The sequence below is a fragment of the Buteo buteo genome, chromosome 15 (assembly GCF_964188355.1).
Source record: "Buteo buteo chromosome 15, bButBut1.hap1.1, whole genome shotgun sequence".
Classification (NCBI taxonomy): Eukaryota; Metazoa; Chordata; class Aves; order Accipitriformes; family Accipitridae; genus Buteo; species Buteo buteo.
This window is the reverse complement of record NC_134185.1, coordinates 30,001,577-30,015,821: the sequence shown is the minus strand read 5'-3', so window position 1 is coordinate 30,015,821 and position 14,245 is coordinate 30,001,577. Positions and strand designations below refer to the sequence as shown.

At 41.1% G+C, this 14,245-nt stretch overlaps 1 protein-coding gene across 4 annotated transcripts in view; it reads right to left on the bottom strand.

Annotated features, from left to right (window-relative positions):
- NCOA7 (nuclear receptor coactivator 7) overlaps positions 1–14,245 on the bottom strand; it is a 99,630-nt gene that overhangs the window by 19,594 nt on the left and 65,791 nt on the right. For 2 of the 4 annotated variants that reach the window (XM_075046884.1, XM_075046886.1), the window contains 6 exons: positions 10,056–10,135; positions 9,080–9,187; positions 7,562–7,663; positions 6,403–6,528; positions 3,868–4,052; positions 1,377–2,443 (listed from right to left, as the gene is read on the bottom strand). In XM_075046884.1, coding sequence (XP_074902985.1) covers positions 1,377–2,443; positions 3,868–4,052; positions 6,403–6,528; positions 7,562–7,663; positions 9,080–9,187; positions 10,056–10,135 — 1,668 coding nt within the window. The remainder of the gene's footprint in view (positions 1–1,376; positions 2,444–3,867; positions 4,053–6,402; positions 6,529–7,561; positions 7,664–9,079; positions 9,188–10,055; positions 10,136–14,245) is intronic. The other 2 variants (XM_075046888.1, XM_075046887.1) reach the window with 2 other exon arrangements.

The window sequence follows — 14,245 nt, the reverse complement described above, 5'->3', positions numbered from 1 at the left end:
ACACAGAATTAAACCTGATATGTCATTCAATAGCAAAACTGGTTTAATAAATCCTTGTTCATCCTAAACTGTGGCCATTTATTCCCATTTTGTCACAGCCTGTATCCCCCTCAGCTGTACAGCTATGTACAGAACAGCCCTGTAAAGCAAATCAGTAAGATGATCAGGGTGGGTGCAAACTGCAACACGAAGCGGGCAAATAAAGGGGACAGCGTTTGACAGGGTCCAGGAAACCCATCCCGTCAAAGGGTAACCCTGCACACACACACACAGACACACAAAGCCCGATCAGTTCCTCAACTCTGACAGACAGCCATACAAACACCTTCTATCTGCACAAGACAAGGTCAAGCATAAGAGCAGTAAAAGTTCCTTAAACTGCTAGTGCGACAAAAAAATTGCTTATTAAACTATGGCCTCAATCACACTGAAGTTGCCCCATTCACTTTAGGAGTACGTATACAGTCATTTTTTTTTTTTTTTTCTCTCCCAATGAGAATGACCACCAAATACAACTAGTGAGATATAAACCCTTCCAAAAGAAAGGAAAAATCATTTTAAGAACAACTGTTTTTAAAGTAAAGACTTCCACTCTTATCATCCCCCACCACCTGTTATGAATCAAGGGTATGTCTACTGGTTCATTAAACTACCAAGAGAGGAGCATCAGCGCTCCAGGATGGACTAGTGCTTAAAGGCACTGGGCTGAGGTAGAAGTAGTAATATGTGTACACGCTATCTAAACTGAGATTTCACTTTGTTATATGCTTTCCAGTAACAGCCTGAATTTTATTTATGATAACCCAATCAGACCAATCAGGACAACATGATCAGTCAGTAAGACTCTACATATATTCCTGTTTATCACTTCTTTAAGGGTTTCCATAGCACGAGACACACAAGACAGATGCAAATACTGTCAAGTATACTTTGGTACCTCCCTTTACAGCAATGCACTACTACTTTGGATAGTATCAGAAATACACTGACAGACTTCACTGAAGCAACAAAAGTTACCAACACAGAGTGACAATTCCTAGGCCATGAAGTGTCCCTGTCAATACTGCAACTGGATGACATTTCGCTATCCTTCTTAAAGCCAGTAAACAGAGGTGAAGATTATACAAACAGTGATCACTGAATATGGAAAGAGCACACAAGCTACTTATTAAACTAGAAGCTTAGGGAATTTGAAAGTATTTTTTTTCTTCTAAATAGCAGATAATATAAAAATATAATATATGAGAATTAAAAAAAAAAAAAAAGGACCAGGTATTATAGAAAGAGGGAATTTAGAGCAGAAGGCTATCAATTCAAAGGTTACCGTCATAATGCTGTCCAAGTCTCAGAGGAAACAAGGATAACCAGAGACCTACCTTCAATTGGCACTTGAATTTTCTGCAGCAGCCACAGTCTGATTTCTGATTGATTGTCTAACTGTGTTTCTTGACAGGTCTTGTCTATGGCTGGTACTAATGAAGAGTCCACAGACTCTTTCAGATCCTTTTCCTCTGCTGCTGCTGAGCTGATTTCTAATGAAGGTGCTTTCCTTTCAACACAGCAGGAATCAAGCTCCATACTTTTAACTGTATGGACTTCATTAGCTTGGGACTTTGAACAGCTAAGTGTAAGGTCTATGCCAATTGCTTTATTGTTTTCACCTTTCTGGATTTCAGCCTTGTGTAAGTCTTCAGATGACTGAGACCCATTCCCATCTTTATTGAGGTAAAATTCAATAAGTTTATCTTTCTCTAGCTCTTTCTTAGTGTCCAATGCAGTCTCCACCTTACCTGTCGGGGAACTGACACATTTGTTTACTTCTGGAATAACATCTTGCTTTTCACACAGCTCTAAGTCTAAGTCAGCTTTAGGTTCAACACTGTCCTTTTTTTCCAAGGAATCAACTGTCAAGTGCTCCTGGACTTCTGTAGTGGGTTTGGTTACCTGCTGCTTAGTTCTCCCCAACTCCCTGGGGTCAGCCAGCAAGCCTTCCATTACTGAGATTTTCCTGTCCAACCCTCTATCCATATGAGATGACATCTTTTCCAGCTCAATGAAGTCATCCTCTCTTTCTCCCAAATGGGATTTTTCTTTGGTTTTGATATCTGAAGCATTTTTTTCCCCAGAAGGCTCTCTGGCACATGGATCCACAGCAAACTTGTCCAAATGTTCAGTGGCAGTGATGTTGCTGGGAAATTCCAGTGACTTTGATTTGATTGAGCCTGTACTCTCAGATGACTGAAGAACTTCAAAATCAGCAGACTTTTCCTCATCTGAAGGCTTTATCTGTTTGGCACCCAGAGCAATGGATGGATCCCCATTCTGCTGCCTCTTTTCCTTGCTAAGGGATTTGAATTTGCTGAAAGGATTGATATCTTTCTCACAGGATAGGTCTTCCCATTCTCCTGGCCTGTACAGAGGACAAAGATCCTTTGGTATGTCACTGTCAGGGAAAATGATGGATGTACATAGGATGTTAAAAGCAAAATGGAAACAGAAAAAAAAAAAGGAAAAGAAAAACTAAATAATATACCAACTTAACTTAAGCTCTGAAACTCAATGAAAAATTACCTTCTCCAAAATAAACATACATCAGTGGAAATAAGCAACTTTAAAGAAAACGAAGAAAAATGCAGAAAGGATAATATGGAAATAAAATGAGTAAACCATTGGCAGAATATGCCACATGGGTGAAGAAATGGTACACATGTAATAAAAATGTGCAAGTCATCAGAAGTTCAGTAACTAAAAAACCACAGGACATGTATTTAGCTGCTGGAATTTCATTCATACCATATTAATATTGTTATTTCCCGCACCTGACAATGAGTCAACCTCTACAACCACCCGTGCTTCCCTAGTCAGTACAAATGTATTTTTGTGAAGAAAGCAAATCGGAGATAAGCCGTACCCTGTTTGAACATGTTTACTGCAAAACAGTAACAGACAACAGAGAGGTTTTTTTCTTTTCTTCTTCTACATTACTCAAATGTACTGTTTGAATGCAGACTTCTCCAAAGATTTCTTTTTAAAGCAGGACAATCAGAAAACATTTCAAAATGGAAAATTCTTAAAAACCTAACAGCATACCACTTGAGCTCTTCATCGCTGCTAAAAGGTCTGAGGTGAATGAGAATATGAGAATGTCATCACTTAAAAGCTACTAAGAAGTTACTAAACACTCTACTAATAAGTGTAACAAGTATCCGGAAAGTTTTTCTTTAAATGAGAAAATGGAGGCAAGTAGATGAATTTCACTGATCAACAGGTGTTGCCTGTAAGGACAAAACCTTGCTTAGAACAAATATGTAAGCAGTGCCTAGACTATGCATAAAAGAGAGTAGCAAACCCCAGAAAATCTATTATGTATTATAAATTATAACTATCAATGCATTTCTGGTTCTGAAGTGAAAGTATTCCACAGACTGGTGTTTCTGTAAGTCCTGAAGATGGCAGTTAAGGTGCCGTTATCTTCATAAATTTTAAATACTCCTCTCAGAACAGTCATGGTAACACAACAAATGATCCAAATCTAACCCTCTTCACTTCCACTGAAATAACCCTAGAGATGGCTCAGTGCAAGAGCCCAACCATGGCACGCCACCAGGGCTTTTAATTACTGTTTTTTACTGGCCTCCTTTGCACTTTGGTTCTCATATTCATGACCCATTTCTCTTTACCGCCACTGGTGTTCTAAAAAGAAAGCGGAAGACCAACACAAGTGAATCACTCCTTTGCTGGCACCTTCCTCCCCTGACTTGTTTTATTCTGCTGCATTAAAACTCTTCCCCTCCATTCCCCCACCTCTTTTTCCATGGCCCTTACTGAAAATCTGTAAACATAGGTTCAGGGAAGAGCAGTCCTTACGATGGCAACGCATCTTTAATCTTCATGTGAGAGATGTCATTGTAGAGAGCTATTGAGACAACCTCCTCCATGGGGCAGATGAGTCCATATTCTTCACAGCCATTCTCAATTACCAGAGGATCAGACTTATGTGGGTCAAACATGATATTGTTGGGAGTTACTATCATGACTCCTCCAACTACACCCTAAAATAGGAGAAGGAAGAGTTAGAAGATCACATGTAATTCACTTATCATTTGGTATTGGATTTTAGGCAACTATCCTAAAAAGAAAAAAACTCTCTTGTGCCTCTTTATACCCCATCATGCAATGTTTGCTAACAAAACATTTTGGTTTCCAATTGCATCAAATCTGACATTATAACGAGAGCAAATTAAAAAATGGCTTAGAACACCAAAGTTCCTGACTGATAAGGAAGAACACCCAAACTATTCAACTTTCAGTGCTGGCTGCTACAAGCTAAAACTGCAGATTGTTAATCAATCAAACCTCAGACCAAACAGAGTATTGGATTTTAAAAAAAAAAAAAAAAAAAAAAGGTTCCTTTTATTCTAGATACAGCCACCTTCATTTGATACATGAATTTATATGCAGCCAGCACACCTGAAGGCAGTCTTACTCATGGAAATGTCAAGGTTAGTATGCTAAGCCAGATTATAGGTCCCCATGATATACTCTACCAGAGGTACATGCAAAAAACTTCTTTATATAGGGACTTGATATGAAACAGCTTCTCCTTGATCTAGAAGCAGCTTCTACCACTGATTCAAGCAGATTTTGCACAGCTGTAGAAGACATATTTAATTCTTCAAAACGTGCTCTAGCCATGAATTTGATAACACATCAGCCATTATTCAGCATCCAACCCATGGCAACTGACATTTTTCAAGGTTTACAAAGGAGATTTCCATTGTCTTGCTCCTGCACCCTCTCTTCCAGACAAGCTACAAAAGTCACCAGACCAACTCAGAAGCTGTGCATAAATCACAACATCTGACAAATAGGAGCCACTGATCAACAGGAATGACCTACACTGTAGGTACTATTAATTATCCAAGGTCATCTGCAAGGCAAGCCAAGGAAGGCTAACAAATAGGCAGGTAAAGGACCACAAGCTTGGTTTGTTTTTTTTCAAATCGGGGAGATGCCAAGCTGATGGCTTGGCACTGGTGAGTGAGTGCATGTGTGCCTGCGCCTTTGGAAAGCAATGTCTGTATGTATTTCCCATTTGTTTCTCCTGTATGACTGATGTACACGTGCCTGGTTTGTGTTTGGATGAAAAAAATCAAAATCAAGTGCAGAGGCTTCTCCCACAGGTACGTAACTCTAGTTAACTAGAAGAGCAATATATCAGTAGGCTGTACTTCCTACCCAGCCACTGCAGGAAGCAAGGCAACAAGGGATTTTAGCTACACTGGCAAAGAAGCCATCCCCCTTTTGATTGTTCTGACTGCAAATTACTTTTTCAGTCCTGCAGCCATAAAATTGGCAATCTGTATCCTCTGCACCTAGCAAGCACCACATAACAAAGCCACAGTATTGCCCTAATTTACATGCGAGACATCAAGTAGTCCTTTATTACTTTCTACAAAATAGCAGACTGAAAAATTGCAGAGTGGTTAAATACAGTCTACATCCACTCGATGCGAAAAGAAGCCAAAAACCGTAGCTGTAAACACATCCATCTTACAAAAGTCAGGACTAAAGGAAAAATATGTTTAAACTACAATGGTTAGCATCTCCAGGGCTATAAATTCCAGAGAACTTGAAAATCCAAACATGCAGACATTTAACTGAAACCAGTCAACAAGAGCAGATAAATCAAAGTAGACAGTTCAAGAAGAGAGTGTCTTGTAACCTTGAGAAGAAGAGGGTTAAAATACTGCCCAAGTTTTGTGCCTTCACTTCTAAAACAGCTGCTGTAAAATTTAGGGTTGCAGTCCCAGTGGGAACACATATGTTAGAAGAATGCTTGCAAGAAGAAAGAAAAAAATAAAGGTTGTATCATGCAATATTTATCTTTTTATTAGGGTTTGCATAACATTCATTAGCAAGTGCAGAAGCAAGATGGACATATTTGGAAACACTGCTTTGGAAACAGTTAAAATTTAGCTTAAAGTCATAAATGAAATAGGCATGTGCTCGTTTTATAAAGCTGTTGCACAATTTGATGGAACTGGACAACTAATCTTGACACGTCTTAACTCTAAAGTGCAGTTTTCTCTGTGTATCTAGCAATACACTCTTAAACAGATAATTCTGGTATGACATGGTAAGGGAATGAAGATGGGTAGAAGAGCTATTCTTTCATAAAGCAATTATCATAACAGATTAAACAATTGAAAGAACAAAATGATACAGCATATTACCATGGTACCAATAAACACAGCAGTGATAGATAAAGCCACCATAACATTTATGTTCTTCAGAAACATGGAGCACGTTTGACTCCCTCAGTATTCATCTTTTACTTGGCCAAACAGATTTTGCTTTTAAAGAATCTCAAACAATGCCCAAAAGCCAGGTTTCACCTACCTTACCATCTGTGAAGTAACGACAATTCATTTTTAAAAATTTAACAACCACAGGCTCATCCTCTTCTGAAGTAGAAGACAGGACTCTCTCAACTGGTTTGAAGGCCTTTCTTGCCAAATCAGCATCCTTAAAAAAGAAAAAGTTCAGTGCAGAGCAACAGCACCAGAATCATATGCTTTTAGATTTTGGGCAACTAAAAGGCCAGGCTTGACCAACTATTTTCCTTTTGCTTAAGGAGGAAAAATGGTGGTCATGTATGTATGTACACTTCTTGCAGTATCCTGTATGGAAGAAAAACCTCATAACATTATAATAAACCTCCATACAAATAATAGGCAAGAAATTAAAAAATGCCAAGGCAAGCCAGCTCTCCTTCCTAATGAGGTACTCTCATTAACAGAGGGCCAGTACTGCCACCTCACCTACACTGAAGGCTTCTGCACGCAGCGCACTGGTGTGATTCCCCATGCAGGTGGCACACAGGCATAAAACTAAGGTTAAACACAGTTATTCACTCCAGGCTTCTCTCCACTTTCCTTTTGAAATTTGAAATGTCTAATTGCTTTAACATCAGCAGGTGGACAGCTAAACTGCCTAAAACGACTATGTAAAATCATCATGGCCAATCACCCTTCTATGGAAGATGAAAGATCAGCTATTCCAAGGCCTTTCACAAAGATGAAATCCCTCAACCTTGTCCATATAAGACAAGTCTATATATGGGTACCACCATAATACGCTTAACTAAAAAGAAACTGACTGCTCAGACTAAATTAACAGCCTCTGTGGTCAAGGATCCCAATGCAGGATCAAGGCTCCGGACTGCAGAGCAGCATAGAAATCTCCAGGGTGAAACACTAAATAATTCTTCATATTTAACTTTCTGCTCTTTAAAAACTATACACTATACCATTTTCAACTGCTTTGATAGAATCTGGGCCCAACAGAACTTGTACTGGGTTTCTACACTCAGAATTCCCTTAATTTGGAATATCTTTAAAGAGATGGTAAATTTTGTAGTACAGTAAATCAATGTTACTCAATACACTACAGACAAGGTCTGAACTGTAACCTCAAAAACCTGTTATTTACACAGCCTTGAATCTCAGCTTCAGAATCAGAAATTATTTTGTGAACGGTGAACCAATGTTTGACTTACAGGGAGTTTATCATATTCAGCATCTGATGATGAAGGAGAAACGGGAGCACCAGGACTGAAAGAAGACAGCCTTGCAGCGCTTGTCTCTGGCACAAAGAGAATCTAAATACAAACATGTATGTCAAAACAGTGAGACACAAGCTTTAAAAAGTAATTCACTATAAATACTACGTTCTACTAGAAAGACAACCCAATATGGATCGCTCGTGATTGCAATGCACTCCTTAACAACTACTTATTCTAGAGTCCTTCTTCATAGGTGGTGATGGTGGGGCACGTGCAGGTCTAATTAATCACAGGATCTACCTCTACATTTTGTTTTGCAGCACAGGCAAGAAAATAAAACATTTTCCATAGAATGAGAACCTCCTCTTTTTTTTCCCCCCAAATTTACAATCCTGGGTTGTTGTGCGACTATCACAACTACAGAAACAGTAACTGTAAAATGACTATTAATAGTCATTAACTTCTAACACGAAACTCTGGCCTAAAGAGAAGGCCACTGCTGAAGATGGGGGATTTTTAGTGCTAGAAGTTTATAACACTCCACTATAGGTTGTCTGTTTCCAAAAACATACTTGCCTCTCCAAGTTTAAGAAAATATTCTTTATATGAACCAGCATTTTAGCATCATGTACTACATTTAAAAGAAAAAAGAACAACTTACACAAATACAAGTGTATATAGAAATAAAATGCTCTGTTTGAATTTTCATATTCCCTCACAGTGAACATCCCAGACTTTTAGTACAGCAGCATTAAAATTGCAGTACAGCTTTGGACCTCCACCCCAATAAAAACAGAGTCATTTGTTGCAAGTGTCAGAGCAAAGATAGATACTTCTATAGTTAAAAAAATGTTCACAGTTTAGTTTTAAACTAAAAATGTTCAGAAAAATAAAACCATTTTCCTTATCCCAGCTTTTGTCTGCTGGGTATTCTTAGGCAAGTCACACCATCTCTTTGTGCCTCAGTTTCCCCATGTGCAGATCAGGACACTTCAATCTTTTAATGTCTGTGAAGCAGAAGTAGAGCTCTGCTCTTCATGAACCAGGTGTTAGCCTTCACATTTGCATTTCCATTACTTGACTCTCCCCAAAACAGTCTATCTCCATTTATTTCTCATCTTACAGAAGACTGACTCATCCCCAACGTAACAGCAAAGAGCCATTTCAATTACTGTATCTAACTCTCTAATGCTTTAATGTATTATATATAGCATTTATCTAGGCTTCCCAAGAACTCAACTCTCTTGCAACAGCTACTTTACCCTCTTGAGCTTCCCAGTCATCTTTAAGCTTTAGTGCCAGTAAATAAATAACAAGAGTCAGATATGGCAATTACAAAGCTCCCCCCCGCACTCCAGGTAACGATCTAGTGAGTTCCCCTTTGAGGGATTTAAATTACTGTCCATTATCCTTGTATCCAAGTACCTAAAAGATATGTGAAAGTAGTAAAAAGCTTTTAAATACATAGCAAATAATCAGGTTTCAGGTATTAAAAAAACATAAAAGATTTACCTGGCCTGGCACAATCGTCTGCGTGAAAAGCTTATTGAGCTCCACAAGCTTGTTTGGGGTGATGTTAAACTTTAATGCTATGCTGTTTATGGTGTCCTGATTTCCAGCCTGAAGAAAGAGTTGAAGCTTAAGATACCACAGTGAACACATTCAGCACACTAGCTGAACTAAAACCATCTAACAGACTGTTTGCAGAGAGTAAATTTTACCATCTCAACACACCCTCTGTTTAATAGCTTACATGATAAGCCAGTATCAATAAAAAGAAAAAAATATTCTCTCATACTATACAGTAGATAAAATGGAGAGGTGTTACAGATGTCCCTCTCCTTTTCTCACAAAACTTTAAAGCAGCACCACCTTATTTCGAACTGGTCTGACAACTGGGGAAAGGACACACACTGGAAAGTTCATTACACCTTCAGCAGTCACAGCACACCAGGCATTTGTGCAGTTCCCAGCTGGGACGCTCGCCTTCCACAGTCACTCTGCATGACAGAGAGAGGGGTGCAGCCCCCGTTCAGGGACCTGGCTGGCTCACACAAAGACGTTTTGGGCAGAACTAGTCCTCTGAGCTGCCACAGCAGCACACTGCTGCCCTGCTCCGGCTTAGAGAAAGGGGTCTCACATCATCTTGAGACTGAGCATAGGCCAACCACTTGATGACCTAAGCAATGCTGTGGAATAGAAGTATTTTTCAGAATAACAAAACCGACTCTCTACTAAAGAGCCACAGTGGAGAAGTAAAAATAGAACTGTCAGCTGTGAGAAGAGGCAGAAGACCTGGGTTGAACAGTGGTTCAGGATGTGAGCCTAGCTCTCCCCATACAACGATATTTGGAGCAATCCTTATTGAGATAAGTACAAACTGCAGCCAGTATTCACTGCTTTGAGCTTTGTGCCACTGGCTCCCTGTCGGCCTCAACAACTCCACTTTCAAAACCCAGACAGGAACAAACCACACAGCAATACTTACAGTATATTCTATGGTACCATGGGGTTTCTGAGAAACCATTTTTTTCTCTTTCTTTTCATTGCTTTTGTTTTGATTGTCATCTAAAGAGAAAAAAAAATTATTCAAGTAATTGACTTTCAAGATGTTCACCTATCAACATGTTTTGAAAAAGATCTACAGGATGTGCAAATCGCAGCTGTGAAGAGGAACAAGAGAACACATCAAAAATATCTGTTAGGCCTTAAAATTGCATTGCAAGACAAGCAAAACTTCATCAAGTACAGCAGGTTTAGTAATCATTCAGGAACTCCGCAAGAGTAATGTATACACGATACCATATCAACTCAGAACTGCTCCCATGTTTTTCTCTGTGATTCCTATGCATTCACCTGTCAGATACAAGCACTTTGTGTGACGAGCTGCTGTCAAGGCTGGGGTAGAAACCAGCAGATGAATGTATGTGCTGCTACTGCATCGCTGCAACCACAACAAATACTGGTTAACCACCACTTCACCACCAGCACGTCAAATTTTAAACTCTGAGGGTAAAAGCATGGCAAGAGTTCTGCAATAACGCACACATACGGTACACAGTCAAGCATCAGAAAGCATAAAAAGCTTGTTCAGAAGACATTTTCCGTCAGCTGCAGTACGTAAAACTCACTGCACTTGCAGAAACCCTTGCAGGACCCGAAAGGCTCTCAGCAGCGTGAGCAGGGTAGCTATTTCCAGTTCCTACCAGAGCAGAGGGTGAGGGAAGCCAAGGATCGAGGTGGACGCCAGCTGCCCAGCCAGCCCCAGCCCCACGAGGCTCACCCCCCGGACCCACGTACCTGGCGGAGGCGAGGGTGACACGCAGCCCCAGCTCCACGAGCGGGGCCGGGATGCAGAGAGGCCGCGCATGGTTGCCCCGCTTGTCCAGCCTGCTTGGTCCCGGCCCCTCGGAAAAGTCCTGCTGCCTCCGTCAGGGTGCTGCAGCCCAGCTGAGATGGGGAGAGGCGAGATGGCAAGGCAGGGCCAGGCCCAGCAAAACCAGCAGCCGGGGCCAGGGGCAGGGAGACGCTGCCCTCCTGGGGGGAGCGTTCCCACAGCCCAAGCCGGCAGCTCTGGAAGGAGATCGGGGAGGAAAGGATGGGGAATGGCAGCGCAGGGCTTCTGGCTCGCATTCAGGCTTTGCTGCAGCCTTTGCTATTTCCAGAGAGCCAGAGGCAGGTAGTAAAAAGAAGGGCGAGGACGTGCCTGCCCCACTGTAATGTACACAAGAAGAAAGGAGGGGCCCACAAGCACGCTGCACCTGAGCCTTCTGCCCACCCGTTTCCACAGCGAGATTAATGCTGGGGGCTGCCTCGGCGTCTTCCAGAGGCTACACGGTCAGAGACCGTCTCCTTCAGTCACGAGAGGCTCACGAGAGCCCTGAAGATACACCCGGGCGTTATGCCGGCGCACCTCACCCACTACCTGCCAGGGATGCGGTCGTGAGAAGTGCCATGGTGAGTGATACGACAGACAGCAAAGGCGTTCTTCCCACCGGACAGTAGAGGTGGAAAGCATACAGGGACTAAACACACACAGTTTAAGTGCATGTGGATAGTACATGTGGCATGAAGGGCAGAAGTAGGAAGAGAAGGTCAGGAAGATGCTGGCTTTTCCCTGTTAGCATTTTGGAACATCACTCAGACATTTCATCTCCGAGACTGGAGACACACAGTACCACTTTTAAAATTAGCATTCTTGCTGCCTTTTTCTGACCAGTTGTACTTCCCCCATTGTCACACCATCTTCCTCAGATGAAAGTCAAAGCAGTCTATGGTGAAGGATGGAAAAACCGGTAACGACAACGTTAGCAGGGCATAGTATTAAACCATCAGAAACACAATGCCATTACGACAGACAAAGAAGTGGCAAATACTGGATGTTTCCTTAATCCATTATTTATGTACAGCTGCCAATATGGACACTATCCTGCCTGAAGAAACTCCCTCAACTAACAACGAGTGAGTTCACGCTATTTTGCACTACTCAGGAGATGCCACTTCAACTACTCCAGGATAACTAGAACTATGTATCATACCCATGCAGGCAAACTACCTAAGCTGCCTGCGACCTATCACTGGAGAGAGACAAGAAAGGTTTACAGGTAGGCTTCATCTTCTAGTAAATCATTTGGTCTAGCTGGAAAAAGTAGCTAAGTTTTCAGATGTATTAACTCCTGCTTAGCTCTGAAACAGCACACAAGTCAGGAAACAGTTAAGAACAACTATTTCATACTAACGAGACATGCATTGGTTAAGACCTTGGTGTGGGTGGGGGCAATAAAAATGAAGTAGCCCAGAGAGATGTACAGAGAGAGAAAAAAGATTTTGTACCTGCTGAATGTGAAACAGTTAAGTCTGTGTGTGTATGTGAGAAATAACAATATGCAGTAAAAGCAGTTTCTCTGCAAGGCTTATGATGTTTGGTATTAGCTAAACATTTTTGTTCCAAAGCTTTGTCTTTGGAAGGCGGGATGGCGACTGAGAGCTGACCAGGACAGCAACCACCATGCCACCGTGGCACAAGAAGACCACAAAATACTCTAGCAGTATGGACAACTTTCTCCTCTACAGCTTCCTACCTGGGAGGGGATGTTCCTCTCTCCCTCATCTCTCTCCCCACCTCCCTTGTGAAATACACTGGATTTTTCAGGTCCTCCTAATTGCACAGGCTGCAAAGTTTGGAGATTAAGAAATACTATCCAGTGAAAAGTTATAACCTGAAGTACGCTCTAGTTCTTGGCCGACAGGAATGTGGGTCTGTTTGTTTAGTAGGGTCCCCAACACGCCATGGTGCAATACAAAAGAGTGAGTTAGATACTCACACATAGTTGAAAACCCAAAACTGTACAGACAAGTAGAAGAGAAAAAGTTCAGAGGACAAGCCACATTTAGACTAAATATAAAATGGTCCTTCTTTTGCCAATAAAGGTTAATAAATCCTAAATAAACCCAACAATTAGACAACTTGCTTTTCTTTCACATCTATGTGCAAGAATACATGTTATATAGCCTGTTTAGCTAAAGGCTAAAAGCAGTCACAGTCTGTGAACCTGTCTTCTGAACCAAATTCTGACACTTCTTGTTTGGACATTCTGCCCTGCCACCCCACCCCACCCCCCCCTTTGTTTTTTTTTAAATCCCACCAGCAAGGGGTTCTGGACACTGACTTGGCAGGCTTTGGCAATTCCAAACCACATCCTATCACTTCAAATAGTGGAAAGTCTTAACTAGTCTATGTTTTTAATTGTACATATACAGATTTAAAATCATAAATTAAAAAATTCAGAACTTCAGAGGAAAAAATTCCAATAAATCCATTAAATCTAACAGGTACTGCTAACCCCACTTACTGTACATGTAGCGAAGCCAAGGTCACAAATTATGCTCTACATGAATGGTTACAGCGGAGTGGGTGGAAAGCCTGGCAAAGCAAACAAACCACCACAATATACTATTTCCCCAGTTCCCTTATTCTCTCTCATTTTTCCTTCAGGAAGCCAAACATTTTCTGACTTGATCTGAAGGCAGTTAGCTCTAGTAGTAGTCCCAAGGGCACCCAGAGCACATGCAGGCACGATGGAGTCCTTGGTAACCACACTTCTTTCAGACAGAACTAGATGGAAGAGCTGCACCTCTCCACAGGCTTTAAAATTAATGCCACTGGCTACTTTTTGAACTTGGACATTTGCTTAGTGGTGAAGTGACTCACAGTTCTGCCTCCCAAGTTTTCCTGCACTGCACGTACACTGAAGATGGGATTGTACAGCCATGAGAACTGACTAGGTGTTGATGCAAATTTGATCACACTGCATTTTTAGGAAAAGGGCAGAGTGGGTGGACTGAACCTCTCTGTGATTTCAGGAAACATGTAAAGTAAGAATTATATAAAAATAGTAAAATTAATAAGCAATAAGAAGAAGAATGCCAAGTGAGAACAGGCAAGAAAATACAGGCCTACTGAAAACAGATAGGTTTAAAATAGGGATTTTTCTGCCCTTATTGATATATTTATACCTAACTCAGTTTCCTAGCAGACTGTTCATATTTCATTTTGCAATGCTATGGGAAACCTTACAAAAAAGAGTTACCTAGGAATAATTTGGAAAGCAACTATTGAAGGAGTATGACAAAGAGGTCAATCAGTTTATCATCCAAAAGACCTTGACACATGATAGG